This window comes from Miscanthus floridulus, chromosome 6 (genome assembly GCF_019320115.1).
Source record: "Miscanthus floridulus cultivar M001 chromosome 6, ASM1932011v1, whole genome shotgun sequence".
In the NCBI taxonomy this organism is placed as follows: Eukaryota; Viridiplantae; Streptophyta; class Magnoliopsida; order Poales; family Poaceae; genus Miscanthus; species Miscanthus floridulus.
In genome coordinates, this window is record NC_089585.1 from 79,928,279 (window position 1) to 79,943,323 (window position 15,045).

The window sequence follows — 15,045 nt, forward strand, 5'->3', positions numbered from 1 at the left end:
AGATTGCAAGGCAGATGCAGGGCAAGATACTTCCACACATTGTGGACAAGCTGAAGGAGCAAAGTAGGAACCTAGATATTGATATCATAACTAGCGGCGATGGCATTGCAGAGGTGTGTGCAAGAGGAGGATCAAGCTTCAGATTTGTTGTGAATTTGGACCAAAGGACTTGCACTTATAGGGCTTGGCAGGTTTCAGGCCTACCATGTAAGCATACACTGGCCTACATCACTAGCATAAGTAGAGAGAAAATTGAAGACCATGTGGACAACTACTACTCAGTGCAGAAGTTCAGGTAAGCTTATGAGGATATCATCCCTGCCATTCCTGATAAATCCATGTGGCTCAAATCTGATCATGGCTTCTTCATGCATCCACCTCTTCTCAAATCAACTGCTGGTAGAAGGAGGCAGACAAGGTTCAGAGGAGGTGCTGAAGGTGGCAACAAAGGCAATAAAGGCAGGCACCAGTGCCCTATTTGCTATGAATATGGGCATCACTGGTACACTTGTAAAGATGGAGATCATGCAGACATTGCAGCAATGCTTGTTGATAGGTGAGATTCTTTGTTTCAGATTTTTGTGTTGGGTTGTATGTGACATACTTATTAGTACTGATAGTTTGTATTTATCTATTGCAGGGGACCACCTAAAAGGAAGAAGAAAAAGGCAACCCCAGCCTCAACTGAAACAAGCATTGTTCCTGTTCCTACCAGAATGGTGTTCCCTGATTTGTCCCCTGGTACAACTGCCACAACTGAAGCAACTGCTAGAAATAAGAGAAAAACAACAGCAGCAGATTGTAAGAAATCAAAGAGCTCATCCTCTACCTCAGCGGCTTCAATTAGGTAGGCTCATGTTCTTGACATTTTCCTTGTACTACAGGTTTATAAGTCAACTAACCCAATACTTTTTTTGCTTTAGAAGATCTGGAACAGGCTCCAACTAGCCAGAAACCGAAAGCCTACAGCCTGTGCCTTTGAGCATTTTGTTCCCTGCTAGCCTGGAGCCAGAACCTCAACATGTCAACACTGTTGACGATATCAACACAACTGAGAACAACGAGAGACCCAAGACAGCAGTGAATAAGAAAAAAGTAGAAAAGCAACACAATGGAGACAGTCCTGCTATGAATACAAGAGCCAAGGTATCTACAACTCCAGATAGTCCTGCTATGGGTACCAGAAGTAAAAGGAAGCTTGACATTTAGTTGTTGTCTATGGGTGACTCAAAACTCCAGATATTTTGTAACTTATGTGGTCTGTCTATTAACCATAACCTGCATTTTGTAAGACCAAAACAGTGGTATGTGCATGACCAAAACAATGGTATGGCCTATGTCATGACCAAAACAATGGTCTGGTCTATGTCATGATTTGTTTGTGAAATGCTGTTATGGTTTGTGAAATTTTCATAACTGGTTTGTTAAATTCGTTGTTCTGGTTTCTGAATCTATGTAACGGATGTCAATTAATGACATGCTGCAACTGAGAAAAAAATGCATAGCACATTTTATCTCGCTAGAATGCCAGACTCCCGCGTGGCGTCAAGGGCAAGTGGAAAATTATGCTCCTGACGCCTGGACACAGGGGCAAAAAGGTCGTTCTATCCCTCCGTTACCAGCCGTCACGCTCTAAACTAACGGAAGTGGCACACAAGACCAGAAAAGTTTGCGCGAGAAATTGAGGAGCAGCCAAAATTTCTATGGCAGAGAAGGAATTAGAAACTTTTATAATGGTTTATAGGTAAAAGCCTCAGTCCAGCCCAGTATCGTAGATGGGCAGCTGATGATATATTGAGCTTCCAGGGTGATCACAGATACAGAGCTTAAGCCATCACAATGGCAAAACATAAAGAGATTTTTTTTTTCTTGATCATCCTTACAAACTTATGCTATCTAAATCATATTGTAAATATATAATGCTAAATTAGATTGCAAACAATGATGACTTAATTTTCAGCAATGCTCGCCGCACCATAAGTTTCTGTTAACACTACAAGACCATATTTGGGAACCTTTGCAAGTGCGTCTAGCTGTAGCATCTGCTTTCTCAAAACATTCCTTCCTGAGGTAAAATTGGTGTCTCTCTGGCTACAATTCATCCTACCAGTAGGACAAGTAACACCTGAATCACTCAGGTATGAAAAACAAACGAAAAAAGAACCTTATTGTGCTCAAAACAGTTCATACAAAGAAGCAAGTTATTTTCCCTTCTTCTGTTCTGGAGCCCTTGATCCGATAATGTTACAGATGGGCTGATCTGGCGACTGAAGCAGCTTCAACGCTGGATGAACTTTCAGATCGCGCATCAACAATTTCTGTCCTACATCCAACTCACTTAAATCCACTTCAATGTACGGTGGTACTATGTCAGCGGGGCACAGATACTTGACCGTTCGTTTTATGGTGTTGAAGTAAGCCCCTGGAGTTTCAAGTATACACAGATGTTAACACAGCAAAGGAGGCAAATATGAAGGTTTCAGCCATAGTGCAGGTAAAGCTTGAGCATTGTGGCCAAATTTTTTGAAATGGATGTTCAGTGCATACTGGATTAGTGTTTCAGACAGAAGTGAATGAACATAGCATATAGCAACAAACCACAAGACAATAAAGAATAGCTAAACATTTTTCAACAGAAATGAGCTCTTTACTTTTCTTTGACACGGTTCAAGAGAAATGTTTACAAGTAACCCAGGTATTCTTTTGATGATTCTGTTCCATTTATAAGATAAAAAACCATAAACAGAAAGTATGAGCTTCTAAAATCAAAGGCCTCCCATTTGATGTTTAATTTGTGCAAATTGATGGATCATCATAACATGCTACATACCTTTCCTGAGACCAGGCGAGGCATCCTCTCCAATGAACATCAGAGGAACGTCTATTTTGAGAAGCGCAGAAGAAGGTGCTCTCATAAATGTGATATTCAGTGGTTCATCAGTGCCTGCATGCAGGTGTACCTGAATGTCCCAACAGATCCCACATTAGTCAACACCGCAGTTCTGGTAGTGTGTATAGAAGGTAATGAAAAAACATATTCATGTTATTTTTTGAGCAACCATTGAAAAAAGTTATATAGTGCAACATACATCAGATCAGCCATCACCCTAGAACGCCAAGAAATACAGTAGGCAATCAAACAATTCAAAATCATACAACAACAACAACAACATAGCCTTTCAGTCCCAAGCAAGTTGGGGTAGGCTAGAGTTAAAACCCACCAAGAGCCCAAGTAACGGTTCAGGCACTTCAATAGCTGCTTTCCAAGTACTCATATTCAAACATAGATCTCTAGGTATATCCCAAGCTTTCAAATCTCTTTTTATTACCTCCCCCAATGTCAATTTTGGTCTTCCTCTACCTCTCCTCATATTATTAGCTTGGCTTATGACTCCACAATGCACTGATGCCTCTGGAGGTCTCCTTTGGACATGGCCAAACCACCTCAACCGATGTTGGACAAGCATTTTTTCAATTGGTGCTACCTCTAGACGATTACGTATATCATCGTTCCGAACTCGGTCCATTCTTGTATGACCGCAAATCCATTGCAACATACGCATTTCTGCAACACTCAGTTGTTGAACATGTCGAATCTTTATAGGCCAACATTCTGCTCCATACAACATAACCGGTCTAATCGCCGTTCTATAAAACTTGCCTTTTAGCTTTTGTGGTACCATCTTGTCATAGAGAATGTTAGAAGCTTGTCACCACTTGATCCATCCCGCTTTGATTCTATGGCTAACGTCAGCATCAATATATCCATCCCTCTGTAGCATCGATCCCAGATACCGAAAGGTATCCTTCTTAGGCACTACTTGACCTTCCAAACTCACATCTCCCTCCTCCTGTACAACTACACCAAAGTCGCATCTCATGTATTCGGTTTTAGTTCTGCTCAATCTAAAACCTTTAGACTCAAGGGTCTACCATCATAACTCTAGTTTCCTATTTACTCCTGCTTGGCTTTCGTCCACTAACACTACATCATCAGCAAACAACATACGTCAAGGGATATTCCCTTGTATGTTCCTGGTAACCTCATCCATTACCAAGGAAAAGAGATACGGGCTTAAAGCTGACCCTTGATGAAGTCCAATTTTAATCGGGAAGTAATCTGTATTACCATCGTTTGTTCGAACACTAGTCACAACATTATTATACATGTCCTTGATGAGAGTCACGTACTTTGATGGGACTTTATGTTTGTCCAAAGACCATCACATAACATTTCTTGGTATCTTGTCATAAGCCTTCTCCAAGTCAATGAAAACCAAGTGGAGGTCCTTCTTCTGCTCTCTAAACCGCTCCATAACATGTTTTATTAAAAAGATTGCTTCTGTGGTTGACCTTCCGAGCATGAAACCAAATTGGTTTGTTGATATCTGCGTCGTTCCTCGCAGGCGCTGCTCGATGACTCTCCCATAACTTCATAATATGGCTCATCAACTTAATTCCCCGATAATTAGTATAACTTTGGATATCTCCCTTGTTCTTGTAGATTGGTACCAATATGCTTCTTCTCCACTCCTCAGGCATCTTGTTCGATCGAAAGATATTGTTGAACATCTTGGTTAGCCATACTATAGCTATATCCTCGAGACATTTCCACACCTTGATTGGGATACATCAGGGTCCATCACTTTGCCCCTTTTCATTCTTTTCAAGGCTTCTCTGACATCCGATTCTTGAATCATCCGCACAAAACGCCTGTTAGTGTCATCAAACGAGTCGTCCAACTGAACGGTGGTGTTCTCGTTCTCACCATTGAACAATTTATCAAAATACTCTTGTCATCTATGTCTGATCTCATTCTCCTTCACCAAGAGCTGCTCCCTCTCATCCTTTATGCACTTGACTTGGTTGAAGTCCCTTGTCTTCCTATCGCGAGCCCTAGCCATCCTATAAATGTCATTCTCTCCTTCCTTCGTACTCAAACGTCGGTAAAGGTCCTCATAGGCCCGCCCCTTTGCCTCACACACCGCTCGTTTTGCAGTCTTCTTTACCACCTTGTACTTCTCTATGTTGTTTGCACACCTATCATGATGCAAGCGCTTATAGCACTCCTTTTTCTTAATAGCCTTTTGCACATTTTCATTCCACCACCAAGTGTCTTTCGAGTCGCATCCGCTCCCTTTGGTCACTCCAAGCACCTCTGAAGCAACCTTCCGAACACATGTTGCTATCTTCTCCCACATCATGTTTGCATCGCCTTCATCATTCCAAGGGCCCTCTTCAATGACCTTTTCCTTAAAGACCTTTGATGCCTCCCATTCGAATTTCCACCACTTCGTTCTAGCAACCCTAGCTTGTTTGTTCCCACGAGCTCGCATCAGAAAGCGGAAGTCAGCCACCACCAGCTTGTGTTGAGTGACCACACATTCTCCAGGTATCACCTTACAGGCATGTTCGTTTATCCCTCCTTCTCGTAAGGATAAAGTCAATTTGACTAGAGTACTGGCCGCTACCAAAGGTCACTAAATGGGACTGTCTCTTACGGAAGAAAGTGTTAGCTGTCATCAGATCAAAAGCTATGGCGAAGTCTAAGACTTCCTCTCCCTCCTGGTCCCTACTACCATATCCGAAACCCCCATGAACTGCCTCGAAACCTGCACTTGATGTACCTACATGGCCATTAAGATCATCTCCTATAAAGAGCTTCTCGCTACTAGGGACAACTCTAACCAAGCGATCTAAGTCTTCCCAGAAAAGCCGCTTAGCACTCTCATCATGGCCTACTTGGGGGCATACGCACTAATTATGTTTAAGACCATATCACTAATAACAATTTTAACTAAGATGATCCTATCCCCTTGCCTTCTCACCTCCACCACACCATCCTTGAGGCTCTTATCAATCAAAACTCCCACTCTATTTTTATTTGAAGTTGTCCCTATGTACCAGAGCTTGAAGCCGGTATTGTCCACCTCCTTCGCCTTCTGTCCATTCCATTTAGTCTCTTGGACGCATAAGATATTTACACACCTCATAACCGCTGTGTCCACTAACTCTCTTAACTTACCTGTAAGGGACCCTACATTCCAGCTATCTAAACGGATCCTAATTAGCTCGACTAGCTTTCTTACCCTTCGCACCCGCCGAGTAGGTGTGAAGACCCTTGCTCATTTGATTACCCAAAGAACAGAGAACTGAAATTGCAGCTCATATGATAAAAATAGATCCGCTTGCATAAGGCATTGCTGAACGGGAGAATTGCCAATTGATGAATATGGATGCCACAGATCAGACAGTTCCAGAACGATCGTAATGCAAACAGTGAGCTCACTTAAAGCAAGTGTCTTAGTTTATTGGTCAATTTCATGTTTTCTACAACTAGATCAAAGTTCAACGAAAAAACATAACCACAGGAACAACATTCAACCAAGGGGTGTCATCATCTTGTTCAATAAACTAATCTAACAGATCTTTTGCTCAGATACCTCTGAACCAGCATAACAACTTAGGTCACGCTGCCATTCAAATTGTATTTGTGTACCGTTTGTAAAGCCACCGCTCAATCTTGCTTTCCACATTCCTCAACAAGTCAACACCCAAACTTGAACTTTCACCAAGAAATGGGGCAATTATAGAACCTTAACAGAAATATTTTTGTCAATCCAAAACACACCCCTACACCCTTGCACAAAAATGCCGGTGAGTCCACCAGTTGAGTTGTGCAAGCTTTAAAAAATGCCGTAACCCCTAAGCCATCATCGCAGACAAATCGACATTAGTAATTACACTGCAAATCCAACAGAAGAGCCACACACACACCTTTCGGGGTAGGACGCGGACGGTCTCGATGAGTTCACCCTGCCCGGCGTGTTCTGACCAGACCTGCAGCCTGAACAGCCGGGAGAGGAAGAAGGACCGGCCGAGGTGGTCGACGAGCTTGCGGATCTGCTTGGACTGAACAGAGACGAGGCGCTTGTTGCCGCCCTCCTGCCCGTTCTCCTGCTCGAAGACGATGGCTGGGACCCGCCCGGCCTTGCGCTCCTTGGCGGCCACGTGGCGCCCCGAAGAGGCGCGCGGCACGGCGAGGATCACCTCATCGTGCTTGGCGTCTGGCCGCGGGTGGCCCGGGAGGTAGTCGTATGGCGGGGAGAGCGGGTCGACGGCTTGGTGGGGGGACACGAGCGCCTCAGCGGCGGCGGCGGCGAAGTGGCGGCGGAGGAGGGGGAGAGTGAGGGTTTGCAGCGGTCGCCGGAGGAGCATTGTTGAGCGGCGTAGGGTTTTGGGTGAGGTGCTGCTGGCCAGCTGGGGAGTGGCTGGGTCTGGGTGGCTCGGCCTGTCCTTTGGGGGAAGAGTGGGGCGATGTGCTCTGGGCTTTGGGTGTTGGGCTTGGTGAGGCCCATGGTTATATTTCTAATTAGAAAAGAGAATTTGGTTTGAAAATTAAAAAAAACAACGGCATTGTTGCCCCACCTTTACCGCTTGTTCACAGGGATGACCGAATATGTTGCGGAGTCTTTCCACGATCTCCTCGCGGGAGTATCAGAGTCACCTTCCAGTTCTGACTCTAGCAGGGGAACCATCACCCCTCTCGCGAGTGTTTCATGGTGGGTACCCCCGAGGGACACATCAAAAGCATACGCGAAGAGGAGGCTACCTCGACGATTGACCTTGATGATGAGGTCGAGGGGGAGACAGGGCCCCCACCCCACCTACGGGTGGAGTAGCTGAAGGCCTGGCACCTAGAGCTCGAGGAAGCATGACTCTAGCTCGAGCAGGAATACGCGGAGCCCGATCGGGAGACCGAGCGCCACGGAGATGGTGGGCGCGTGCGCTATGGCCCGCGACGTGAACCGGAGGATCATCACGAACAATGAGGCTCTCCCACACTTCGCCCGGGCGAGCCAGAACATCATTGCTGCGGTGGCCTTGCTCTGTGGGCTTTCGAGGCCCGCGATGCCCGAGGACCGTCGGGCACACCATGAGATTCGCACGCTACTCGAGCGTACGACCATGCAGTAGGGCGAGAGCTCGCTGCCTTGGCGACACGAGCTCGACGTCAACCCACGCACGCCCTCAGGGCGACCCGATAAAGACGCGTTAGTCCACTAGGCGGCAGGCAGCGCACCACGGTCCCGGTGCATGAGCGTCTTAGCCATAACTGCGACGCACACGACACCCTCGACGCCCGTAGACGTACCTGCGATGATCTGAGAGAGGGAGCTAGCCATGGCTATCACCCTTGTCATGGCGGATGCTACGACAATGGTGAGGACCAAAGCCCGAGCCCTGACTTGTCGGGGCCTCAGGTTTTCGGACGACACATCCTCAACGTCGCCTTCCCGCTAAGGTACTGACCACCCACCAACATCCCAAAATACTCTAGGGAAATGAACCCTGATTATGGCTCGAGGATTATCGGCTTGCCTGCTAAGCTAGAGGAGTAGATAATGACGATTTCATTATCCGCAACCTTCCATTGTTCCTGGCCGACTCGGCGCGAACATGGTTGGAACACCTTCCGTCTAACAGAATCTAAAGTTGGGTGGACCTGAAAGAGATCTTTGTGGGGAACTTCTAGGGCACATACAAGCACCCTAGGAACTCATGGGATCTCAAGAACTACCGACAGAAGGCTAGAGAAACTCTTCATGGGTACATCCGACACTTCTCACGGCAGTGCAACGAGCTGCCTAACATTGTCGATGTTGATGTTATGGGAGCCTTCCTATCTGGGACCACCTGTGAGTCCCTAGTTTACAAGCTAGGACGTAAGGGCCCGTGAACCACCAAGGAGCTCCTTGACATCACCACTAGCCACGCCTTGGGTGATGAGGCAGTCTGAGCGATCTTCGACTGCCTAAAAGATAAGGAGAAGCGAGATGAGGACGCCGATGAAGGCGCCTCCAACTGTCCCATCAAGAAGAAGAACAAGCAGTAGTACGAGGGCTCGTTTGTGGCCACCGCCGATCGCAAGGGGGGCCAAAAGCCCACGGAGGGTGCTCCAGACCACTTCGAGAAGCTGCTCGAAGGGCCATGCCCAAACCATTCCTTCCCTGTCAAGCATCTATACAAGGACTATGGCCTCATGAAGCGGTTCTTATCCAGAGGCTTCAACAAGGGGGAGCATGGAAAGGACCCTAAGTTGACCATGGACGACACCGAGGGGACAGATGATGGCTTTTTGATGCCGGATGGCTGCCTCATGATCTTTGAAGGGTCGATGGTCTATGACTCCAAGTGTCGCCAAAAGCTCACGCACCACGAGGTCCATATGGCCGAGCTGGCCGTGCCTACCTTCCTTCAGTGGTCGAAGTCAGCCATAACCTTTGATCGGATTGACCACCCGAAGAGCGTCCCACAACCGGGGAGGTATCCGCTCATGGTCAACCCAATCATCGGCACGAAGTGGTTCTCCAAGGTACTGATGGACGGAGGCAGCGGCCTCAACATCATGTGCGCTGAGACGCTCGACGCCAAGGCATCAGCCAATGTCGTATCCGACTGACCAGAGCTCCTTTCCATGGCATCATGCCTAGAAAGTAGGCCGTGCCACTTGGGCAGATCGATCTGCCCATTACCTTTAGGGATACATCTAATTATAGGATGGAGACCCTCACCTTCGAGGTGGTGGGGTTCCATGGAACCTACCACGCCATCTTGGGACATCCATGCTACACAAAGTTCATGGCCATCCCCAACTACACCTACCTAAAGCTGAAGATGTCGGGCCCAGGTGAGGTCCTCATTTCAACGTGCCTACAAGTGTGAGGTCGAATGCTACGATCACACCGCCGCAATCATCGCCTCTAAGGAGCTTGTGGCCATCAGGAAGGAGGTCATCGAAGAGACACCTGACCACTAGAGGTTGGCCGGGTCTTTCAAGCCAGTGGAGGGTGCTAAGGAGGTCCTCATAGACCCTAGTGGATCCAAAAGAAAGGTAGTGCGCATTGGCACCGCGCTTTCCTCCGAATAGGAAAGCGCGCTCATTGACTTCCTTCGCACCAACAAAGACATCTTTGCGTGGAAACCCTCGAACATGCTAGGCATTCTGAGAGAAGTTGCAGAGCATACCTTGAAGATCAAGGTAGGCTCCAAGTCGGTGAAGCATCGCCTATGTCACTACGATGAGGGGAAACGCAGAGCCATCGGTGAGGAGATCGAGAAACTTTTGGCGGCTAGGTTCATCAAGAAAGTGTACCACCTCAAGTGGTTAGCCAATCCCGTTCTTGAATGAAAGAAGAGTGGAAAATAGAGAATGTGTGTTGACTACACGGGTCTCAACAAAGCATGACCAAAGGATCCATTTCTTTTGCCACGCATAGACCAAGTAGTCGTCTCTACCTCAGGATGCAAAACTCTTTGCTTCCTTGATGTATACTCTGGGTACCATCAAATTGTAATGAAAGAGTCCGACCAGCTCACGACATCTTTTATCACCCCCTTCGGATCATTCTGCTATGTCACAATGCCGTTTGGTCTAAAGAATGCTAGGGCTATGTACCAATGTTGTTTGCTCAAGTGTTTTGGAGACCTCATCAGGCGAACCATTGAGGCCTTCATAGATGACATCGTGGTCAAGTCCAAACGGGCTGACCAGGTTGTAGCCGACCTTGAGCAGACCTTTACAAAACTCTGAGCAAACAACATTAAGCTCAACCCCGAGAAGTGTGCTTTCAGGGTCCCGAGGGGTATGCTACTAGGTTTCATCGTCTCTGAGCGTGGCATCGAAGCCAACCCAGAGAAGATCTAGGCCATCAAAAGGATGGGCCTGATTTAGAACATAAAGGGGGTACAACGAGTTACAGGGTGCCTCGCTGCGCTCAGCTACTTTATCTCGCTTCTTGGCAAATGAGGTCTCCCCCTTTATCGACTTTTGAAGAAGGCCGACCACTTTGAATGGATGTCCGAGGCCTAGGAGGCACTTGACGTAGTCAAGCAGCTTCTCATGAAGGCCCCAATCCTAGCTCCTCTGATCGATGGAGAACCCCTTCTACTCTATATTGCGGCCACTACGTAGGTGGTCAGTGCCGCTTTGGTGGTGGAGCGAGAAGAAGAGGGGTACACCCTCAAAGTATAGCGCCTAGTGTACTTCATTAGCGAGGTCCTATCCGAATCCAAGACCCGCTACCCCCAAATCTAGAAGCTCCTGTACGCCATCCTCATCGCCAAGAGGAAGCTATGCCACTACTTTGAGTCACATCCGCTGACAGTCATGACATCCTTCCCTCTCAGTGAGGTCGTCCAAAACTAGGATGCCACAGGAAGGATCACGAAGTGGGCACTTGAGTTGATGGGTCAAGGCATTACGTATGCCTGTTGAACAACCATCAAGTCCTAAGTGCTGGATAATTTCGTTGTAGAGTGGACCGAGGTCCAAATGCCACCAGCGATCATCGACCAAGAGTACTGAATAATGTACTTTGATGGATCGCTGATGAAGAAAGGCGTCGGCATAGGGCTAGTTTTTGTTTCGCCCCTTGGGGTACGCATGAGGTACATGGTTCGCATCCATTTCCCCTCCTCCAACAATGTGGCCGAATATGAGGCGCTCGTCAATGGCTTGCGCATCACCATGGAGCTCAGTATCCGATGCCTCAATGTTCGGGGCAACTCCTAGCTGGTCATTGACCAAGTCATGAAGGAGTCGAGTTGCCACAATGCTAAGATGGCTGCATACTGCCGAGAAGTCTGCTAGCTGGAGGACAAGTTCGATGGCTCAAGCTTAATCACATCCCAAGGCGTCTCAACGAGGCAGCCGATGCACTAGCAAAGGCGACATCTAGCCAAGAGCTAGTGCCGATAGGCGTCTTCACCAGCGATCAACATGAGCCCTTAGTCCACTATGAGGAGCCAGAACAAGCCAGTGATGGCCCCCCTGCCCTAGGCTCGAGGGCTGACCAACCATCGGCTCCATCCGACCCTAAAGTCATGGAGGTTGATGAGGATCCAGCGACAAAGCTTGACCCTCTGGTCGACTAGAAGATGCCTTACCTCAACTACCTCCTCCATGAGGTGCAGCTGATGGACAAGACAGAAGCTCAGCGGCTCACGCTTTGTGCCAAGTCCTTCATCCTTGTTAAGGGCGAACTCTACAAGTAAAGCCACACTAGGATCCTACAGCGCTGCATCCCTATCAAACAGGGGAAGCAACTATTGAGTGACATCCACGATGGGGTCTATGGTCACCATGCCGCACCGAGAACCCTCATCAGAAATGCACTCCATCAAGGCTTCTACTGGCCGACTATAGTAGCCGACGCCAAGCAGATTGTGACACCTATGAAGGGTGTCAGTACTACGCTTGGCAGACTCACCTATCAGCCCAAGCACTCTAGATGATCCCCATTATGTGGTCGTTTGCGGTCTAGGGGCTCAATCTAGTTGGACCCCTCAAAAGGGCGCCCAGGGGCTACACCCACTTGCTTGTCACCGTAGACAAGTTTACAAAGTGGATAGAGGCTCGATCGATCTCTACGATCAAGTCCGAGCAGGTCGTGCTGTTCTTCCTCAACATTGTCCATTGCTTTAGAGTCCTGAACTCCATCATCATGAATAATGGCACGCAGTTCACTGGAAAGAAGTTACTTTGATTCTGCGATGAATACCACATTCAGATCGATTGGGCCGTCGTGGTGCACCCCTGCACGAACGGGTAGGTCGAGCACGCTAACGGCATGGTCCTATAGGGCCTTAAGCCTAGGATCTTCAACCGGTTAAACAAGTTTAGCGGACGATGGGTCACCGAGCTTCCCATGGTGCTCTAGAGCCTAAGGACGACCCCTAGCCGGGCCACCGGCTACACGCCATTCTTCATTGTCTATAGTTTTGAGGCTATCCTCCTAACCAACCTCGATTATGGAGTGCCAAGGGGTAGGGCATATGACAAACAGGGAGCCAAGGCGTCCCTCGAGGATGCCATAGACCAGTTGGATGAAGCACGTGATGTTGCCCTCCTCCGCTTGGCCAAGTACTAGCAAGCATTGTGCCAGTACCATAGCCAATGAGTGCGGGGTCGAGCCTTCAACATCAGAGACATGGTTCTCCATCTCGTCTAGAGCAGCAAGGACCACCACAAGCTCTCTCCACTGTAGGAGGGACCGTACATCATCATGGAGGTGCTCTGACCAGGCGCCTACAAGCTCAAGACCATTGACAGCGAGGTCTTCACTAATGCCTGGAACATCGAGCAGCTACGTCGCTTATACCCTTAATAAACGCACACTTTCTCTTATCAGTTTTGCTATCAAACTCCCCGACCTTTAGTGACACCCGACCCCAGCAACGGCGGGGGGTGGGCCTCACTCAGGGGCTAATAAGAGCATATCCATCTAGTAGATAGTCTCTATGTCCGACCCTTTCTCATGATTAAGGCCCAAAAGCAAAGTTTGCAGAAACAAACACTAAATAAAACTGGTTGAACTATGAGAAACCTACGCCTTGATGGCTATGGCGCCTTTGCTCACTAGCGTGATTAGAGTTCTCTTTCTGAACCCTGGGCTTTTTTGGCCTTAGTTATGAAAAGTGTCGGTACGTGTTTAAGAGTCTATCTGCCTGACAAACATTCTTCGTGCCCAATCCCATCTCACATTAAGACCTAGGAGCTAGGGTTATGGGAACAAGCTCTGAGTATAACTGGTCAAACTACAAGAAAGCTATGCCTCGGCGGCTACAACGCCTTTGCTCAGCAGCGTGATCAGAATTTGCTCACCCGCACCCCAAGCTTTGCGACCTTAACGATGGAGAGGGTCAGAATGCACTAACCTTTTTATACGAAAAGGGAGAGAAGGGCTAAAAATTGTTTGGCCATAACAAAATTTCAGAGCTTGTCCATTTATTATAAGTTCGCCTCCTGGCTTATCTGCCTAACTAAATTCTTACGCTGGATGTTCTCATCCTCTATCTCCATAGGTAGGTCCTGTCCCAACAGGTATCACAAGTTGATCAGATGGCTTAGCCACTGTTGAGTGATAGGTAGGGAGCAGCAGGATGCCCCGCGTGGGCTATGCCAACCCCATCACGAATGATGAACCCAGATTCCACTCAAACATATTCTGTAAGAGCTCCCCGAACCCATCACTTGTACCATCGAGTTAAATCTTGTGCCCAAGTCAATCAAATGGCTCAAGGCCGCTACCGAGAGATGGTTCACCCTTAATTTATGCAGGATTTCTCCTATTAATTTTGGTGTCGAGCCTCCGACCCTAGCGATGGCAAGGGGTCGAGACTCATTCGGGGGTTGGTAAGAATATCTATTCGCTAGACATTCTTTATGCCTGACCCCTTCTCATGTTAAAAAACTAGAAGCAAGGTGTGCGGAAACAAACTCTAAGAAAAACTAGTCGGTCCGCTAGAAACCTACGCCCCAACGGCTACGTCATTTTTGCTCACCAGCGCGATCAGGATTTTTGTCTCCGTACCTCGAGCTTTAGCCTCCTCCTCCCCCAAAAAGGTTTGGAGGGGCCTACCTATGGAATCTCCACTAAGGAGAGGCCCACAGGTCGCCCAAGTCGATCGAACGGCTTGGATCGTTGCCGAGAGACGGGTAGAAAAAAATAGGATGCTCCTTGCAGGTTATGCCAACTTTGTCACAAATGATAGACCCGGATTCCACTCGAACATGCACGTTAGCGAGCTCACTAAGCACGTCACTTGAGCCATCGAGACAAGTGACATTAGCTCAACCCCTCCAGTTGCGAAAACCATGGATGGGGCAATGATCACAAAGATGAGCCGACCCTTAACCGAACCCCTACTATGTGCAGGGGCTCGAGGAAAGTTGGACTCGCAAAGAGACCAAACACGTGGTCGTAGAATGATGGCTCAGAACCTAGGGCGGTACGCGTGAAAACAAGAGTCGTTTTCTCCTATTAATTTTGTTATCCTCTCATTGATCTTTAGTGACACCCAACCCCAGCAACGGCAAGGGGTCAGATCTCACTCGGGGGCTGATAAGGGTATAAATACACCCTTTCTAAAATAATCACCGCACCTGACCTCTTCTTCATGTTAAACCTAGTGGCAAGGTCTATGGAAACAAATGACTGAGCAAGGCTAGTCAGACAGCAAGAGACATACGCCCCAGTGGCT

The 15,045-nt window shown here is 48.0% G+C and overlaps 1 protein-coding gene across 1 annotated transcript; it reads right to left on the bottom strand.

Moving 5' to 3' along the window:
• Window positions 1-1,932: 1,932 nt before the first annotated feature.
• LOC136458443 (uncharacterized) lies at window positions 1,933-7,289 on the bottom strand. Its single transcript, XM_066458381.1, has 3 exons — window positions 6,778-7,289; window positions 2,831-2,960; window positions 1,933-2,422 (listed from the first exon to the last, which is right to left on the bottom strand). The coding sequence occupies exons 1-3, from the start codon at window positions 7,216-7,218 to the stop codon at window positions 2,202-2,204; spliced, it is 792 nt and encodes a 263-aa protein (XP_066314478.1). The 5' UTR covers window positions 7,219-7,289; the 3' UTR covers window positions 1,933-2,201.
• Between the last annotated feature and the right edge of the window lie 7,756 nt (window positions 7,290-15,045).

Coding starts and splice junctions, on each gene's coding strand:
- LOC136458443 (XM_066458381.1), bottom strand. CDS start 7,218: ATGCTCCTCCGGCGACCGCTGCAAACCCTCACTCTCCCCCTCCTCCGC. Junction 2,961..6,777: donor TCCGCGTCCTACCCCGAAAG/GTGTGTGTGTGG, acceptor TGGGACATTCAG/GTACACCTGCATGCAGGCAC. Junction 2,423..2,830: donor CTCGCCTGGTCTCAGGAAAG/GTATGTAGCATG, acceptor TTGAAACTCCAG/GGGCTTACTTCAACACCATA.